Raw genomic sequence first — 20,548 nt, 5'->3', positions numbered from 1 at the left:
TGTTTGTTAAATAATTCATGTTACTCTTTCAATGTGTGTATTTATAGCTAAGGATAACCACAATAGATTTGGAATGATGCCTTTAATTTGGCACTTTTAACTTCAGAAACAAGATATGCCACAAAATCTGTTGTGTGTCCGTGAGTCCTATTGCTAAATTTTACTAAATGACCACCAAACCCAACAGTTTGGGAATAATTTCCTTTTTGCTTTTGTTATTATTATTTTTTCAAAGTAGGGTTTTATTCTATCCCAGGCTGACCTGGAACTCACTCTAGTTCCAGGCTGGTCTTGAACCCACAGCAATCTTCCTACCAGTGCTGAGGGTTTAGGCCAAAAGTGCAGACTATTCCAGATAGCAACCTGTAAACAAACAAACAAACATTTGAGTGGCTGGGTGTGGTGGCACATGCCTTTAATCCCGGCGGAAGTAGGAGTATCGCCTTGAGTTCGAGGCCACCCTGAGACTACAGAGTGAATTCCAGGTTAGCCTGGGCTAGAGTGAGACCCTACTTCACAAAACCACAAACAAAACAAAAACCAAAAACTAAATAGCAGCTTGTTTGCAGAATGAGGCCGTATTCCTCTCATTTTCATCTGATGATTAGACTTGAACTTGAGACGAGGGGAAGGGGGCTCAAGCCTGTAAGTGTGCAAGTGATTGTACCAACCATCCTGTGCCTTATGGCAGGAACATCTTGAAAGTAGGTTTTTTAAAGCATGTAGTCATGAGTTGGTGCACATTTCCCACAAATGTAATATTTTAAAATTTAATTTAGTTTATTTACTTGAGAGAAAGAATGAGAGTGAGAGAGAGAGAGAAAAGAGGGAGGAGGAGGAGGAAGAGGAAGAAGAAGAGGAGGAAGGAAGGGAGACATGCTTCAGAATAATGGTTCTGTGTCACTATTTCCTGGTACTCAGAAGAATTTTCCTGGTGTTACATGCTTTCTTAGTGTATTTCAGAACAATATTCTGAAGGCACAACTTTTTTTAGAATAGGTTAACAACAGAAAGGCTCCAGTAGCAGGTAATTGGCTCCTTCCTTTCTTCCCTCCCTCTCTCTCTATTTCTTTCTCTGTTATGTGTATGTGTGTAGTATGCATGTTTGTATATTGAGGGTGTGCGTGTGTACAGTTATGTGTGTGTGTAAACCAGAGGTCCTCATTTGCTCTCCACTTTTTTAAAAAATATTTTTTTGTTCATATTTTATTTATTTATTTGAGAGCAACAGACACAGAGAGAAAGACAGATAGAGGGAGAGAGAGAGAGAATGGGCGCGCCAGGGCTTCCAGCCTCTGCAAACGAACTCCAGACGCGTGTGCCCCCTTGTGCATCTGGATAATGTGGGACCTGGGGAATTCAGCCTCGAACCGGGGTCCTTAGGCTTCACAGGCAAGCGCTTAACCGCTAAGCCATCTCTCCAGCCCTGCTCTCCACTTTTTGAGACAGAATCTCACACTGATTGGGACAAACTAGCTAGCCAGTGAACCCCGAGGTTTCTCATGTCTGCCTGTCTGGAGCTGGGACTGCTGGCACACACCACCATGCCCGCCTTTTATGGGGGTGCCAGGGATCTGCAATCAGGTTCTCATGCTTGTATGGCAAGCGCTTTACCCACGGAACCATCTCCCAGCCCTTCCTTTATTGGCTTCTTTCTCTACCGGTGCCAATGCTTACTTGCTTGCTTTTATTTATTTTCAAACAAAGAGAGAAACACACACATAGAGAAAGAATATGGGCTCTCCAGGGCCTCCAGCTGCTGCAGATAAACTCCAGATGCCTGAACCACTTTGTGCATCTGGCTTTACAAGGGTACAGGGGAATTGAACCCTGGTCGTTTGGCATTGCAGGCAAGTGTCCTAAACCTCCGAGCCATCTCTTTAGCCCCTTGGTGCTGGTCCTTTCTCCATTGTCTACTTTTCCCTTTGTGATGAAGGCTCACCTTTGGTTCTGCATTTCATTATCTCTTTTGGTTGTTTCTTTTCCTCTTCTCTGCCACTTGCATTTCTTCTGCTCCCCAAGAAGCTATGGAGGGGTTTGTTTCTCTTGTGCTTCAGGTTTTCTTTCTTTTTAAAATATTTTTATTTATTTATTTGAAAGGAGAGAGAGAGAGAGAGAGAATGGGCACACCAGGGCCTCTTGCCATTGCAAACAAACTCCAGACACATGTGCCACTCTGTGCGTTTGGCTTTATGGGGGTACTGGGGGATTGAACCCAGGCTGTCAAGCTTTGTAAGCAAGCACCTTGATCACTGAGCCATCTCTCCAGTCCCTTCAGCTTTTCTTTTACTTTGCAAACTCCAAGCTCAATGATTTCTGGAGCACGAGTCTCTTCAAGATAAGACTCAGACATCTGGTGTATGTTAAAATGAGATTGGTTCTTGTCCAAGGCCTTGCTGCAATGCCCTACTGGCATTGGCTTTCAGTTCTACAAGCATTCCCAAAGCTCTTGCTGGTCAGTGCTCTTCCTTGAGCCTCACAGTGAGGACCTCCACCGCGAGCCTTTGAGGCTGCTGCTGAGGCGGCTGAGAGAGCGTCCCCAAGTCAGGGTAGAGGGGCTCCTTTGACAGCAGTGCCTGTCTGTGACTGTGTCTTACTGTGGCTACTGACATCATCTTGGGTGGCCTATGCTATGGCTCCTCTGAAGCTCTGATTACATTTTCTGGACTTCTGCTTGTCTGCCCAGCCTTACTCTTCAGGCTTGTGACAGTGATTGTAAGAAAAAATGATATTAAAAGGAAGGTGTCTTCCTGGTTCAATTCTCTAGGACCCACATAAGCCAGATGCACAAGGGGGTGCATATATCTGGAGTTCGTTTGCAGTGGCTGCAGGCCCTGGCATGTCCATTCTCTCTCTCTCTCTCTCTCTCCCTCTCCTCTCTCAAAAAACAAACAAACAAACAAACAAACAAACAAACAAACAAACAAACAAGTAAGGTGTCTCATGTTGTTAATCCCAGCACTCTGGAAGTAGAGGTAGAAGGATCACTGTGACTTTGAGGCCAGCCTGGCACTACAGAGTAGGTTCTAATTCTAAGACTGGGCTAGAGTGAGACCCTATCTAAAAAAAAAAAAAAAAAGTAGTGCTGGAGAGGTGGCTTAGAGGTTAAGGCACTTTCCTGCAAAGCCAAAGGGCCCTGGTTTGAATCCCCAGGATCAGATGCACAAGGTGGCACATGCATCTGGAGTTTGTTTGCAGTGGCTGGAGGCACTAGTGTGCCCATTCTCTTTCTGTCTATCTGCCTCTCTCTCTCAAATAAATAAATAAAAATGTTAAAAAAAGAGGGCTGGAGAGATGGCTTAGTGGTTAAGCGCTTGCCTGTGAAGCCTAAGGACCCCGGTTCGAGGCTCGGTTCCCCAGGTCCCACGTTAGCCAGATGCACAAGGGGGCGCACGCGTCTGGAGTTCGTTTGCAGAGGCTGGAAGCCCTGGCGCGCCCATTCTCTCTCTCTCCCTCTACCTGTCTTTCTCTCTGTGTCTGTCGCTCTCAAATAAATAAATAAAAAATTAAAAAAAAAAAAAAAAGAAAGTAGCTGGGCATGGTGGTACACACCTTTAATCCCAACACTCCGGAGGCAGAGGAAGGAGGATCACCCAGAGTTCCAGGCCACCCTGAGACTGCATAGTGACTTCCAGGTCAGCCTGAGCTAGAGACCCTACCTCTAAAAAACAAACAAAAAAAAAAAAAAAAAAAAAAAAAGAGAAAGAAATTAGGCAGCTGGGTGTGTAGCACTCCTGCAATTCTAGGACTTGAGAGGGTAAGGCAGGAGGATCCCAAGTACCCAGGTTACATCACAGGGTCGTGGCTCAGCAAATAAAGAAGTCAAAACAAAAAGCAAAATAAACAGATACTCCCAAGGCTTGACGCAGGAACCAAACTCACCCCTGAGTGTACAATAGTCAGTGTAAATATCAGTACAGCCCTGTGCCTCAAGGGTTGACATGGACAAATGAAAAATCACATTCGGGTTTGTCACAGTGAAACAGAATGAGCCTCCCGCCCGTGGCAATGCTGCTCCTCTCTGTGAATGCCCACAGCGGCTCCTCTCTGTCTGCAGGATGAGGGTGTGCTGAGAGAAACATCTCATGTCCACCAAGTCGGGCTATTTTCAACACCATTTCCCCAAATAGGCCATCCCATCACCATAGGCTGCTTCCTGTCTGCATGCCACCTGCTCCCTAAACTTTGTTTTTTAATATTTATTTATTTGAGTGGGGAGGGAACAGCCATGCCAGGGCCTTCAACCACTGCAAATGAACTCCAGACACATATGCTGCCTTGGGCATCTGGCTTATGTGGCTACCAGAGAATCAAACCTGGGTCCTTAGGCTTTCCAGGTAAGCACCTTAACCACTAAGCCATCTCTCCAGTCCATCCCCAAACATTCAACTTATGTCAGTGCACGTTCCAGAAGACCTTGACCTTCGCTGAGTACAAGCCCAGCCATCTCTAGAGGATCAGAACTGTGTCTCCTCGCTGCCTAGTTGATGGACATTGCAGTCAGGTTTACATTGCTGGCAGAAATCACCCGACCAAGAGCAGCTTTTGGGAAAAAAAAAAAAAGGGTTATTTTGGCTTACAGACTTGAGGGGCAGCTCCATGATGGCAGAGAAAACAACAGCATTAGCAGAAGGTGGACATCACCCCCTGGCCAATATCAGTTGGACAACAGGGAGTGTGCCAAACACTGGCAAGGGGGCACTGGCTATAATACCCATAAGCCCGCCCCCAACAATACACTCCCTCCAGGAGGCATTAATTCCCAAATATCCATCAGCTGGGAACCTAGCATTCAGAACACCTAAGTTTATGGGGGACACCTGAATCAAACCACCACAATGGAATTTCTGGATTTCTTGCCTCCCCAACCTCAGTGGAAACAAAATATTTCTTTCTTGACTCTTATAGCAAATTGCTGAGTTGTGGACTGCAGATCCCTCCAACCTGGGGTCCACTGGGAGGCAAGGTCTGTTTTCATTATATATTTAATGCCTGATATTACCTAGCTCAATGCACAGCATAGAAAAGACATCAATACGAATGTGTTAAGGGAAAGAAGGAGGAAGGGAAGAAAAGAAGGAAAAAACCCCAAAGGAGCGAGCAAAGGAACTCAAAATATCAGGAAGTTGTCTGGACACTTGAAGGACAGAATATTCTTTAAGACACCCCCCATTTTTGAGGGAGACCACTGGCAGGTTGAGTTGTTTTTAAAGTTGGAAATTCAACTTTATTTATAAAAGTTCACCTACACAATGATGCCATTCCACCCCTTTAAGACACGAAGCATCCTGGACAGGCAGAGTCTCTGGCTAAGTTCTCTGCTGGCAGTTTGCAGAGCTGTCAGTCCACCATGCGGACACCTTGTCTTGGCATTTATCTGTCAGTGACCGACTCCTTCCGTACAAGGAGCTGTGCAGCTGTCATCCAGTCCTCTCGACTCTGACAGATAACAGGACCCAGGAGAGGGGTGCAGGAGTGATTGGAGACCTGACCCAGAGCAGGGCACACTTCAGGCTGCTGCCAAAGCAGGCAGGCTTGGCAAGGGTGGGGGAGCTCTACCTCCTGTGCTGGGAGCAGTGCCCAGTGAAGGGATATATGAGACTAACACCCCTGTGAGGATAATGATCACCACCACTCAGAAGAGTTGGAAAGATGAGAGAGAGAGAGAAAGAGAGAGAGAGGGAGGGAGGGAGGGAGGGAGGAAGGGAATGACTAAGAAATATTGCTTTGAAAATTCTTGTGAACTGGAAGTAGGAAACTGAGGAGACATAAGACCTGTTGAGGGTCACTATGCTAGGACAGACACTCTTTTTCCTAGAATCAGAAAAGAGGTTGTTTTTTCTTACGCGGGGTGTGGGGTAGTGGCTAGAGAGATGGCTAAGCAGTTAAAGGCAATTGGCTGCAAAGCCTATCATTATGGGCCCAATGCCCCAGTTCCCATATAAAAAGCCAGATACACAAAGTGGCATATGTATCTATAGTTTGTGTGCAGTGGCAAGAGGTCCTAGTGCACCCATATTCTCTCTCTCTCTCTCTATTTATCTCAAATAAATAAAAATATTATTTAAAAAAAAAACAAAGTTTTGGGACTTCGTGTCTTTTGGCCATTGCTTTGCTGGGGCAAGTCCTGGCGGGGGGGGGGGGTAGGGGGAATGGTTGTTTTCACACCGAGGTTCTCCAAATCCAGCTGTCTTACTCTCCCACAGCTGCTAAAATTAAGAGGGGGTGCTGGAGGAGGGAGGATCTCAGCGTTCACACACCAGCTTCACCACAGGACAGCCAGATGGGCAGGCCAGGGTGATATCTAATGAGCAGTGTCCGCTGCTGGCTTGGGTGCTGGGTGCTTAACACTTACTGTTCACTTAACTCCAGTCACCTTGAGTAGGGCAGCTTTGGAACTTCTTTATAACTTCCTTGTTGCCGCTGGGATAAGCTGAGTTTGTTTTGTCATGTCTCATGTATCCCATGGTGGTCATAAATTCACTACGGAGCTGAGCATGACCTTAAGCTTCTGATCCACTTTGGCTCCTGAGTGCCAGGATGAGAACTCAGGGGCAGCGCACTCTCGTGTAGCCCTTTGTTGTTGCTTCTGAGGCGGGGTCTGGAATTCACTATGTAGTCTCAGGGTGGCCTCGAACTCATGGGAATCCTCCTACTTCTGCCTCCCAAGTGCTGGGATTAAAGGCATGTGCCACCATGCCCGGCTCATGTAGTGTTTTTTATTAAAATACTTTATTTATTAGAGAGAGAGAGAACATCAAGGCCTCCAGCCACTATAAACAAACTCCACATCCATGTCCACCTTGTGTATCTGGCTTACATGGGTACTGGGGAATCGAACCTGGGTCCTTATGCTTCGCAGGCAAATGCCTTAACTGCTAAGCCATCTCTCCAGCCCTTACGTAGCATGTTACCAGTTTCAGGACACGCATTCTGTTACTTATTTGTTTGAGGCAGGGTCTCATGTATCTCAGGATGGTTTCAGCCTCCAGTGCTGGGATTACAAGCATGTGCCACCATGACCAATTTATGTAGGCTTTCTGTGTGTTAGACAATAGTCATCACTCCAAAATATCCAGGTGTCATTATTGCTATTTTTATTTTCATATAAGGAAACAAAAACTCAGAAAAAAGAGGTGACAGTGGAGTGTTCAGCGTCTCTATTACATCTCTAAGGACCAGGGCCCATTGCAAAAAGGGTGGTGGAAAGAATGTAAGTGTCACAGGAAGACAATGCTGTCATTTAGACACAAAGTGGCTTTGATATTCATAGATTTTTTTTTTTCGAGGTAGGGTCTCGCTGTAGCCCAGGCTGACCTGAAATTCACAATGTAGTCTTAGGCTGGCCCCAAACTCACAGCTATCTTCCTGCCTCTACCTCCCGAGTGCTGGGATTAAAGGCTGTGCCACCACACCTGGTACACATAGTTTCTTTGAGGGGGAGGAGCTCAATATTCATGACCTCATAGACAGTACTTAATCAAGACCTGCATAATAAGAGGAAAAAATGATTACCTCAACCTAGAAGAGACTACTTGGAAAGAAGGGATTGAGTGGAGGAAAGATTTGGGAGGGGGCAAAGGGGAGTCATGAGAGGGGGGATTATGATCATGGTTTATTATCTATAGTTCTGGAAGTTGTCAGTAAAAGTTTAAAAATCAGCCAGGTGTGGTGGCACACACCTTTAATCCCAGCACTCGGGAGGCAGAGGTAGGAGGATCACTGTCAGTTCAAGGCCAGCCCGAGACTACATAGTGAGTTCTAGGTCAGACTGGGTTAGAGCCAGACCGTACCTTGGAAAAGACAAAAACAAAACAAAAAGCCACAGACAATAAAATAAAAAGCTCAGAAAAATTGAGGGGCTTATTCAAGCTGACATAGCTAGGAGATGTTGAAGTCAGGAGTTGAACTCAACTTGGACTGACTCCAGATTTGACTTTTTTTTTTTTTTTTTTTTTTGGTTTTTTTGAGGTAGGGTCTTACTCTAGCCCAGGCTGACCTGGAATTCACTATGTAGTCTCAGGGTGGCCTCGAATTCACGGTGATCCTCCTACCTCTGCCTCCCTAGTGCTGGGATTAAAGGCGTGCGCCACCACGCCCGGCCAGATTTGACTTTTCATATCAAGTTTGAAGCCACCCTGGGGTGCATGAGACCTTGTCTCCAAAGAAAACAAAAGAAAGAAAAGAAGGAGGGAAAAAAAGAAAGACAAGAAGATAAGTCTTACAGTGAAGGTATTTTCTCAAAGAAGCTCATGGGATAAATGGATGGGGAGTTATCTTTGAGTTTATAGCTTTATTGGTTCAAGGCCTGATACATGATGATAGAAATGATTGTAAAGCTGCCCTGTTCTGCAGGACCTCAGGGCTGTGCCTACAGCTTTCTCCTAGTCAAAGTGACTCTTAAAACGTGTGGGCCATGCAGCTGAAACTTATTCTCAGGGATATCATGTAGTTACGTGGTTTATTCTATAATAGGACCCTAGTAGAAGTGTATTATCTTAGTTCATGTGAGCCTAGAGGTGGATGCCGACTCAGAGGTATTCTTTCCCTCTGAGTCAGTCTGGGAAAACTTGTCTCAGTAAGTCACATGGGCTGTGTGTATCAGGGTAGGGCAATGTAGAAGAGCCAGTCCATCTCTGATAAAAGCAATAAGGGAGGATTTGCACAGAATTTAAAAGTAATAATAAAGCCAATGGAGACTCCACTTTTTTTGCACTATTGCCATGCACCAACCCACTTAAGCCATGTCAAAGATAAGATCATCCCCGCCCCCTCTGCCCGGCCAATGTCTAATGGCGTATGTTCTAAATAACTGCTTCTGACTCAACTGAATTACATTTTAAACTCCTGCTTGTCCTTGGAAACTTGTATTTCTCCTAGCCAATCTGACAGATTCATACTTGTACAGTCACCCTTTCCTATGCATAGTCTCAGCTAATGCAGCCTCAGCTAATTTGAGCATTAGTTCTTAACTAATGACTTTAAAAAATATTATTTAGTTATTTGTGAGGAGGAAGGGAGGGAGGGGAAGAGAGAGAGAGAGGGAGAGAGAGTGTGTGTGTATGGGCATGCCAGGGGTCTTGCTGCTCCAACTCAACTCCAGGTGCATGCATCATTTTGTACATCTGGCTTTACATGGGTACCTGAGCTGTTAGACTTTGCAGACAAGTGCTTTAACCACTGAGCCATCTCCCCAGCCTGACTGATGCTTTTGTAAAAAATATTATTTATTTATTTATGAGGGGAGAAAGAGAGAAAGAATTCCAGATGCATGTACTACTTTGAGCATCTAGTTTTACATGGGTACTGGGCAATCGAACCCAGGCTGTCAAGTTTTGCAGGCAAATGCCCCCCCACCCTTTCTTTTTCTAGGTAGGGTCTCACTCTAGCCCAGGCTGACCTGGAATTCACTATGTACTCTCAGGGTGGCCTTGAATTCACAGTGATCCTCCTACCTCTGCCTCCTGAGTGCTGGGATTGAAGGCGTGCACCACCACATCTGCCTGGCAAATGCCTTTAATCACTGAGCCATATCCTCAGCAGGGAGAATCAATTCTTCTTCTTCTTCTTCTTTTAAGAATCTTTATTGTTTTTCTTAACATGTGCATTACAAGAAACAAAAACACAAGCAAAAAGCAGCCATCCAGTCACAGGCAGTTCTGTTGGATCTTGCATGTGTACACACTGCAGAGAATCAATTCTTAGTAAGAGTTCAGAATTCTTGGAACTTGCTCTGGCCACAGGCCATGGTGCTGACTCCACTACGCATTACTGCATTGTAAGTAGGTGAGATATAAGCAGTGCTGAAAGACGAAGCAGTAGAACTAGAGAGCTTCAGTGTTCCAGGTTTTTGTTTATTTTGACAGGGTCTTGCCAGTCGCCCAGGCTCTTTAGACTCATGATCCTTTGGCCTCAGCCTCCTGAGTGCTGACAGAGCTTTTAGTTGTATTTAAATTTTTTTAAAACTTTATTTTCATTTATTTATTTATTTGACAGAGAAAGAGGGAGAGAGAGAGAGAGAGAGAATGGACACTCCAGGGCCTCCAGCCATTGCAAACGAACTCCAGGCTCATGCTCCCCCTTGTGCATCTGGCTAACGTGGGTCCTGGCCTGGGGAATTGAACTAGGGTCCTTTGGTTTTGCAGGCAAATGCCTTAACCACTAAGCCATCCCTCCAGCCCGAGATGGATTTAAATTTTAATTCTTTGTAATTAATTTTTTTTAAAAAAATACTTATTTGAGAAAGAAGTAGAGAGAAAGAAAGAGAGCCACTGCAAATGAACTCCAGATGCATGTACCCCCTTGTGCATCTGGCTTACGTGGGTCCTGGGAATTGAATCAGGGTTGTTAGGCTTTGCTGGCAAACACCCTGACTGCTAAGCCATTTCCCCAGCCCTGAAATTAAATTTTTTAATTTAAAATTTTTGAGGGTATTGGGAATTGAATACAGGACTTCACTTATGCTAAGCATGCACACCACTTCTGAGCATTTAACATTTGAAACAGTGAACTTGATAAGAACTTTGCACCATAATGTTTTTGCTCAGTACAGAATTCAGGTATAAAACACAATGTATTTACAAAATATCAATATATGTATATGAATATTACTATACTCTAATGTTTTGAAAATATCAACCTGGATGTAAGTCATGAGAACAATTTTTTCCTTTTTTTTATTAACAACTTCCATGGTTATAAAAAATATCTCATGGTAATACCCTCCCTCCCCCCACTTTCCCCTTTGAAACTCCATTCTCCATCATACACTTCAATCAGTCTCTCTTTTATTTTGAGGTCACCATCTTTTCCTCCTATTATGATGGTCTTATGTAGGTAGTGTCAGGCACTGTGAGGTCATGGATATCCAGGCCATTTTGTGTCTGGGGGGAGCATCGCAATGGACCCTGAGCCTTGGAAGGTGTGATAGAGATATTGCAGTACTGAGCACTCCTGTCACTTCTTTACAGCACCATGATGGCTTCTGAGTCATCCCAAGGTCACTGCCACCTGAAAAGAGAATATTCTCTACCAAAAGTGAGAGTAGCATTAATATAAGGGTATGAACATTAAGAGAAGTGCTTACTGGGCAGTTTGATGAGCATAGTATATACATTTAGCCAGACAGCAGCAGACGTTACATCCCTAGGGCTCATGACTACCCCTGTTTTAAGTTTTCAGTATCAGTAATGTATTCCCTCCCATGGAGCAGGCTTCCAGTCCAATTAGAGGGCAACTGGTTTCCTTCATGACAGACATGCCACTATTGCATCCATTGGCTCATTTGGCCTGGCGGGCAAAATAAAAGGCTTGCAGTGTCCACTGTTGGGTATCTTCACTGGTGATTTCTCTCTCCCATTGAACTGCATGCAGAATGGCTTCTTCCAGCTTTCTGTCAGCTGGTCTATATGGAGGAGGTTATCATCTCAGCTCCAGCAGGATTTCTCAGTGGCCTTGCAGCCCAAGTATGTGGAATCTTCAGCAATAGGGTCTTATCATCTATTCCTGGTGGGAAACCAGGGGCCCATGAGAGCAATTTTTAAAGAAAAATTTAAATTTATTAGAGAGAGAGAGAGAATAGGTGCGCCAGGGCCTCTAGCCACTGCAAATGAACTTCAGATGCATGCATCACTATAGTAGACAGCTGCAGTTGTTGGGATGAACTTCCAAACCAGGCACAGTTATGGAGGAAGGGATTTATTGAAGCTTAGAGATCCAGGGGCTATTACAGAATGGCGCAAGAAGTTGACTCCCTTTTCACAGGTCCATGTAGGGCGAGAGGAAAGCCATCACCATCACCACACCAAGCACACTGAGGAACATAGACGAAGCTCCAGCACTTTGCGTATCTTTAGACTGGAATTCCAAAGCCACCCCAAACACATCTCAGGGCTGGATCCTAGGATCCACCCACTGCGACATCTTCAGCCAGGTGGTTGGAGATCTAACTTACAAGTGGTTTTTTTTTTTTTAAAAACTTTTTTTTTTTTAAATTTTTATTTATTTATTTGAGAGCGACAGACACAGAGAGAAAGACAGATAGAGGGAGAGAGAGAGAATGGGCGCGCCAGGGCTTCCAGCCTCTGCAAACGAACTCCAGACGCGTGTGCCCCCTTGTGCATCTGGCTAACATGGGACCTGGGGAACCGAGCCTCGAACCAGGGTCCTTAGGCTTCACAGGCAAGCACTTAACCGCTAAGCCATCTCTCCAGCCCACAAGTGGTTTTTTGTTTGTTTGTTTGCTTGTTGTTTCATTTTTCTAGGCAGGGTCTCACTCTAGCCCAGGCTGACCTGGAATTCACTATGGAGTCTCAGGGTGGCCTTGAACTCATGACAATCTTCTTACCTCTGCCTTCTGAATGCAGGGATTAAAGGCATGTGCCACCACCCCTGGCCTAATTTACAAGTTTTAATAAACTCCTAAATCTATTGGGGGACATCCATTTAAATTTGTTTGTTTGTTTATTTATTTTATTATTTGAGAGAAAAAGACAGAGAGAGAACGAGGCAGATAAATAGAGAGAGAATGGGCGCTCCAGGGCCTCCAGCCACTGCAAATGAACTCCACATGCATGCGCCATCTTGTGCATCTGGCTTATGTGGGTACCGGGGAATCAAGCTTCAAAATGGGGTTTTTAGGCTTCATAGGCAAGTGCTTAACCACTAAGCCGTTTCTCCAGCCCGGGACATCCATTTAAACCACTATGGCCACCATGTGCTTACGTGGGTTCTGGAGAATCAAACACGGGGCCTTAGGGTTCACAGGCAAGTGCCTTAACTGCTAAGCTATCTCTCCAGCCTGAGAGCAGTTTTAGTGGGCACCCATGAGCAAAGTGGTGTACAGCTACAAGTGACTGCTGGCACGATTGTTCTTGCTCCTAACTGTTCCCTTTCGGATGCTTTCCTGGCTCTGCCCCCTTCCTTCTCTGCCTTGGGCTTGTATTCCTGCTCCGTCTCTTGGGTTCAGAGGGAAGCACTGCCCCTCCTGTTTCTTTCCCAACCTAGGAAAGGTGCTCAGATTTGCAGATGACTCAAAGTTTATCACACCAGCATGAAAGATGACTGAATAGGGCTGGAGACATGGCTTAGTGGTTAAGGCATTTGCCTGTAAAGCCAAAGGACCTAGGTTCAACTCCAAAGAACCCACATAAGCCAGATGCACAGGTGATGCATGTGCATGAGGTGGCATGCGTGTCTGGAGTTTGATTGCCAAGGCTAGAGGCCCTGGCATGCCAATTCTCTTGCTCTCTCTCATAAAAAAGAAAAAAAAATATTAGTTATATATATATAAAAAGCAAGGGCTGGAGAGATGGCTTAGCAGTTAAGGTGCTTGCCTGCAAAGCCAAAAGACCCAGGTTCACTTCTCCAGGACCCATGTAAGCCAGATGCACAAGGTGGTACATGCATATGGAGTTTGTTTACAGTGGCTAGACGCCCTGATGCACCAATCCTCTCTCTCTGTCTGCTTCTCTCTCTCTCAAAGAAATAAAATAGAATAAAGTTTTATTTTTATTTTATTTTTTTTTAAAGCCAGGCACAGTGGCACACACCTTTACTCCCAGCACTCAGAGGCAAAGGTAGGAGGAATGTTGTGAGTTTGAGACCTCTCTGAGACTACATAGTGCATTCCAGGTCAGCCTGGGCTAGAGGGAGATCCACCATGAAAAGACAAAAGAAAGATTTTTATTTATTTACTTATGAGAGAGAGGGAGGGGGGGAAGAGAGAGAGAGAGAGAGAGAGAGAGAAGGAGAGAGACAGAGAGAGGGAGAGACGCAGAGAGAGGGAGAGACAGAGAGAGAGAGTGAGTGAGTATGGGCACCCCAGGACCACCTGACACTGAAAACGAAGTCCAGACACATAGGCCGCTTTGTGCATCTGGCTTCACGTGGGAATCGAACCTGGGTCATCAGGCTTTCCAAGCAAGTGCCATCTCTTCAGTTCCCTTAAGGCTCCTTTTGGAGAAGGCTTGGTCTCTAGCCTGACAGGGACTTTTTGGAGGCGAGGCTAGATGGACGGGAATTGAGTCACTGGGGGCATGTCCTTCAAAGGGACATCCAGACCCTGGCCATTGCTCCTCCTTTCTTTGCTGCCCAGCTGCCATGGTGAAAGCAGCTTCCTTTGCCACACAGGGCTTGCCCAAAGACCCAAAGCAACAGAGCAGCCTGAACCAAAGTAAGCATTTCTTCTTTTTAAAGTTTATTTATTTTCAAGGAAAGAGAGAGAAGCTGGGTGTGGTGATGCATGCCTTTAATCCCAGCACTTGAGGGGCAGAGGTAGGAGGATTGCTGTGAGTTCAAGGCCACTCTGAGACTTCATAGTGAATTCCAGGTCAGCCTGGACCAGAGTGAGATCCTACCTTGAAAAACAAAACAAAAACAACAACGACAACAAAATAAGAGACAGAATGAATGGGCACACCAGGACCTCTTGCCACTGCAAATGAACTCCAGATACATGTGCCACATTGTATATCTCGCTTTATGTGATATTTAATAGAGATTTGAACCTGGGCTGTCAGGCTTTGCAAGCAAGAGCCTTTAACTGCTGAGCTACAGTCTCATTTCCTCTTTTTATTTTCAAAAATATTTTAATTAAACCGGGCATGGTGGCGCATGACTTTAATCCCGGCACTTGGGAGGCAGAGGTAGGAGGATCGCCATGAGTTCAAGGCCACCCTGAGACTCCATAGTGAATTCCAGGTCAGCCTGGGCTAGAGTGAGACTGGACCTCAAAAAACAAAAAACAAAACAAATATATGTGTGTATGTATATATACATACACATATATATATACATACATACATATATATATACATACATACATATGTTTTAACTTATTTAATTTGAAGTGCTCAAACTACTAAACCATCTCTCCACCACTCATTTCCTCTTTTTAAATGGATTATTTTGGGATTGGAGGGATGGTTTAGCGATTAAGGTATTTGCCTGCAAAGCCAAAGGACCCAGGTTCACTTCCCCAGGACCCACGTTGACACAATGGGTCTCACATGTCTGGAGTTCATTTGCAGTGGCTGGAGGCTCTGACACACCCATTCTCTCTCTCTCTCTCTCTCTCTTTGTCAAATAAATAATAATAATAATAAAATTAAATTGATTATTTTGGTATGCTGTTAGAAAGCTAACATATACTTTAAAAACTAATTGGCTGTAGTGATTGAATCCTGCACCTTGTGCATACTGAGTATGCTACTGTTGACCCACAACTTCAGTCCAAATATGTATGTTTTCAATACATGACATACATGTAATGTATGTCAATTGTACCTCCACAAAGCTAGAAAATTCAGTGCCATGCAGACAAACAGAAATAAACTCTGACTTGGTCACAGCACCTTTATAAAAGCGTAGGAAGCTCAGTGAGTATACTTGTGACTTGACCTTGGAGTAATGGGAGTTGTGGGGTTTTTAAAAGAATATTTTTATTTATTTATTTGCAAGGAGAGAGAGAGAGAGAGAGAGAGAGAGAGAGAGAGAGAGAGAAAGAGAATGGGCACTCCAGGGCCTCTAGTCACTGCAAATGCACTCCAATTAGGGAATCAAACCCGGGTTGTTAGGCTTCGCAGACAAGCGCCTTAACCAGTGGGCTACCTCTTCCACCTCCTCCTGGTTTTCAAACAGGAACTTGCTTTGTAGCCAATGCTGGCCTCAAACTTTCCATCCTTCTGTCTCCTCCTCCCAAGCCAGGCTAAAACTCTTTTTATTTATTTTATTTATTTTTTTTAAAAAAGCAACAGGTTTCTTTATTGCAAGCCTAGGTGTAGGCTCTGTCCACTCAGTCCGGCACAGCGGTAGTGAGGGAGAGAGCCTCTTTCTTTTGGGGGAAGGGGTTCATATAGGAATTCGAACAAAGAAGTAGGGGATAGATATATGATTGGTTGATTTAAACAGTTCTGATTGGCTTGGGGTTTCAGCGGGCAAAGTTGGGGGCAGGAGTTAGGGGCACTCCAGGCAGATGAAGTCATCTCCATTGTCCTTGAAGTGGAGATTCCTCAGTTTCTTTTCTAAGCAGGTGGTCCGAGGCCAGAGGCCCCCCACAGTGGAGTGTTTCTGCAATGTCCTTGAAGTGGAGATTCCTCAGAAACTTTAGGGGGAAGGGCTGCAATTGAGCAAGCAAAGTTTGCAGAAGCAAAAGGTCAGCACAGGGCTGGAGAGATGGCTTAGCGGTTAAGCGCTTGCCTGTGAAGCCTAAGGACCCCGGTTCGAGGCTCGGTTCCCCAGGTCCCATGTTAGCCAGATGCACAAGGGGGCGCACGCGTCTGGAGTTCGTTTGCAGAGGCTGGAAGCCCTGGCGTGCCCATTCTCTCTCTCTCTCCCTCTATCTGTCTTTCTCTCTGTGTCTGTCTCTCTCACATAAATAAATACATAAAAATTTAAAAAAAAAAAGGTCAGCACATTAGCCCACTAGTTCTCTAAGTCGGGCCTGGGCCTTTTTACTTAAAATGGTTATATTTGGCCTCTCATTTCTATGTGCCATGAAGAGCCAATCTTGGATCCCAATTGAGTTGGTGAGTGGAGTCTTATGGTATACACTGTGATCTTAAAACCATAAGCTGTACTGTATTAATGCGTTCCCTGACAGAAGCAACTAATCTATTAATAATGCAAGGTCCTGTTGTGATTAGCAACAAAAGTAAAAGTAACGGCCCTGCTAAAGCGGACAGCAGAGTTGTTAACCATGGGGAATGATCGAACCATGACTTAAACCATCCTCTATCAGCTTTTTTGTTTTCTTTCGTTTTTCCAAATTCTCTTGTATCTTCGCCATTGAGTCTCTAATTATACCTGATTGGTTGATATAAAAACAACATTCTTTCCTAAGGCCACATATAGTCCACCTTAGTAGGTGGGTGTGATGAATCCCAGTGGCAATTCTGTCTATCTTCACAGCGGTAGGTGTGCTCAGGATGAAGACTTAGGGTCCCTTCCAGCGGGGCTCTAGTGTCTCACGGCGATGGCGACACCCAGTCTCCTGAATTATTTACATATTTTAGGTTTGAAAATAACCCTTTGAACATCTTTTTTTTTTTTATTATTATAGAATTAAAACTATGGGGAAAAGATGGCTTAATGTTTGTTTCCCCTCTTGGAAAGTTCTTGTGTTACTTAATAGGCCATTCATATGTGTAAGGTCTTTTTTATTTATCTTTGGCTATGCATTTCTCTCTGAGTGTTTAAGACCATGCAGATAGCTACATTTAATTAAGGATTAATTTTGGAGGTCATTAATGGCTCTCCAAGGAGACTTTAGGGACCCAGGAGTAGCCCCATAGCTTACTGGTGTCTTCTGTCAGGATGAGTCAGGGCCGTGCTGGCCAAGTCAGGAGGACTGATTGCTCCTCAATTGTGACTCTCCTGTTTCAGACTGTACACCAGTTTTGTTTGGGTCTCCATATCCTTCCTGCTCAGGAAGACAGGTGACTTACCAGGGGGGCAGTACAGAACTGTCCCATCATCTTCAGTGGCCTCATGACCTGGGAGCACAGGCCAAGATATTGGCACCTCTTGCTCTGATGATTCCAACTGGCTTTTGGCTTCTACGTAGGTAATTAACACACTTAGAAAGGAAGTTACACCAGCCTGGATGTATGTACATATAGAGCACATTTGATTACTGAAATACACTTAAAGAATGGCACAAGGGCTTTTAAAATCATTTTGTCCTATCTTTAAAATTTTGGTTGTACTATGGCAGCATAAGCCTTATAAATGAGGTATAGAAAGTAGACACATCTCATATTTTAAATATCTAATATTTACAAACATTTCATATTTTAAATATCTAACATTTATATAAAATTCTTTTTAAACACACCCAGTTTGTCGGTGATGTGTTATTAGCAACATGATATGAATGAAGACCCCTGTTGCAGTCCAGTTCGCATTGCTGGTAGAAATCACCCAACCAAGAGCAGCTTCTGGGAAAAAGAGGTTTCTTTTGGCTTACAGGCTCAAGGGGAAGCTCCACGATGGCAGGGGAAAACGATGGCATGAGCAGAGGGTGGACATCACCCCCTGGCCAACATAAGGTGGACCACAGCAACAGGAGGGTGTGCCAAACACTGGCATGGGGAAACTGGCTATAATACCCATAAGCCCGCCCCCAACAATACACTCTCCAGGAGGCACTAATTCCCAAATCTCCATCAGCTGGGAACCTAGCATTCAGAACACCTAAGTTTATGGGGGACACCTGAATCAAACCACCACAACCCCCCTGACTTCTTTCTCCCTCCACTGGCAGCCTGGTAAACTTCGTGTGCCACACCTGCTTCAAGAGGCAGGAGAAGCTTCACCGCTGCGGTCAGTGCAAGTTCGCCCATTACTGCGACCGCACGTGCCAGAAGGATGCCTGGGTGAACCACAAGAACGAGTGCTCAGCCATCAAGAGACACGGGAAGGTGCCCAGTGAGAACGTCAGGTCAGAGCGGGGCCTTTGGGGTGGTGACTGCGAAGGCATTCCTAAGGCCCGGGGACCCCTGGTATCTACAGAATTAATTTGATTCCAAATTGCCCCTCCTGGGTGCAGCAGGCTGGCAGGCTCCTGTATGACTCCCCAGCATTCAACTTTTAAACTTGCATTTGCCAAGCTTTACAAGTTTGAGATTTTTTATACTGTTTAAAAAAAAAGGTTTGGGCTGGAGAGATGCCTTAGCAGTTAAGGTAGTTGCCTGCAAAGCCAAAGGACGCAGGTTCAATTCCCCAGGACCCACATAGGACCAGATGCACAAGGTGGCACATGCATCTAGAGTTTGTTTATGGAGACCACAGGCCCTGGTGTGCTTATTCTCTCTCTCTCTCCATATATCTATATATATCTATATATCTATATATATCGATCCATCGATCGATAGATAGATACTTCTTTCTTTCTCCTAAATAAGTAAATAATAAATAAATAGATAGATAAATATTTTAAAGTCTTGAAAAATAAGATTTAACCAAATGGGCTGGAGCTTTGTATATCCCTTTGAAAAAATACAATCTTCTGTCATTTCAACTGACTATATACCAGTGGTCCTATATGTAGCCCGAGGCATCACTATAGCCTCCAGTGATGGACATTCCTGGGGGACCTCGGGGCCTAGGTATGGAGAGCTCCTGAGTGTAGGCAGGGGCTGGTGCTGAGATGCCCAGAGGTGCTTAGGAAGCTGCCCCAAGAGCAAAGCAGGTGGGGATGGAGACTCTTTGTGGAGGTGTGAGTGAAGGTACACTCCTTTCTGAAGTCATTTTTTCTTTATCTTTTTTTTTGGAGAGAGAACATGGGGGCACCATGGCCTCTAGCCACTACAAACAAACTCTGTATGCATGTGCCACCTTGTGTGTTTTGCTGGCTTTTATGTGGGCACTGGGGAATTGAACCTGGGTCCTTTGGCTTTTTGGGCAAGTGCCTTAACTGTTAAGCCAATTTCCCAGCCCTCCTAGGAAGTTTTAAAATACTGCAGGATGAAATGTCTCAGTCAGCCTTCTCAGCCTCCTTTGTTCTATCTACTAAAGTTATATACATATAATAATCTCTTGAGATGAAAACTGTTCCTATAGGCAGAGTTTGTTAGTTGTTTTTCTGATACTGACTTGAAATCTGTTCACCAGTGGACTCTATTCTCTGAGCGTGGTGACCATAGTCCCAGGATTTAGAGGCTATAGCACTTCCTCAAACCTTGTCTTGAGTCTTATTTTTTTAGGGTTTAAAAACATTTCATTTATTTATTTATATATTCTGTATTTTTTAAAGTTTTTTTTCCCGTTCTTTTAAATTTTTTATTTACTTCTATTTGTTTTCTTGCATTCATGCAAGAGACAGAGAGAGAATGAGAGAAATGGGCACACCAGGGCCTCCAGCCCCTGCAAACAAAGCCATACACTTGCACTACCTTGTGGGGTCCTGGGGAGTTGAATCTGGGTCCTTTGGCTTTGCAGGCAAGTGCCTTAACCACTAAGCCATCTCTCCAGCCCGACTCTTATTTTCTGATGTTTCCGTGAGGTCTGTGTGGGAACACCTAGAGACTCTAGAAGGGCACATCTCTAGGAATAACTCTGAGCCAAAGGAGAAGCAAAAGGGCTTTGCCAAAGAGCAAGGGCATCTTTCTCCAGGCATCGGTCTGTCGTGGGCCACTAACCTTTCCCAGGTGACATAAACGTGGTCAGCATGTAACAGAGAGACAACAAGTGTTCCTGGGCCACAGGATTCATTTGGTGGGAATATGCACTCAAAACTCACTGAGGTTTCCTCCTGTCCCACTTGACCTCTGCCTCCTCAGGATTCAGACAGGAGGCCCAGGCTGCTGCATCTCTCTGAGTCCCCAGACCCTATGTGACCTGGCTCCTGCATACATCTCCAACTCATTTGTCTCTACTGCTTGCTTGTCCCTTGGGCTGCAGCCACCCAGGCCCTCTTGTTTCTCCATGGGACCAAGCCTGGTCCTTCTTGTCTGAATTTTACCCACTGCTCTTTTCCCAACCTCACAGGACTGGCTCCTTCTGTCCTCTCCAGCTACAGCTCAAACCTGCCCCCCTTAGTGAACCTCCT

General features: G+C 44.9%; 1 protein-coding gene across 2 annotated transcripts in view; it reads left to right on the top strand.

Moving 5' to 3' along the window:
* The window catches only part of Smyd1 (SET and MYND domain containing 1), a 67,759-nt gene that overhangs the window by 10,974 nt on the left and 36,237 nt on the right, over positions 1 to 20,548 (top strand). For both annotated transcript variants that reach the window (XM_004660508.2, XM_004660507.2), the window contains exon 2: positions 18,263 to 18,439. In XM_004660508.2, coding sequence (XP_004660565.2) covers positions 18,263 to 18,439 — 177 coding nt within the window. The remainder of the gene's footprint in view (positions 1 to 18,262; positions 18,440 to 20,548) is intronic.

Source organism: Jaculus jaculus, chromosome 6, assembly GCF_020740685.1.
Source record: "Jaculus jaculus isolate mJacJac1 chromosome 6, mJacJac1.mat.Y.cur, whole genome shotgun sequence".
Lineage (NCBI taxonomy): Eukaryota > Metazoa > Chordata > Mammalia > Rodentia > Dipodidae > Jaculus > Jaculus jaculus.
Note: the sequence above shows the minus strand (reverse complement) of the source record. Positions and strands in the feature narration are given on the sequence as shown.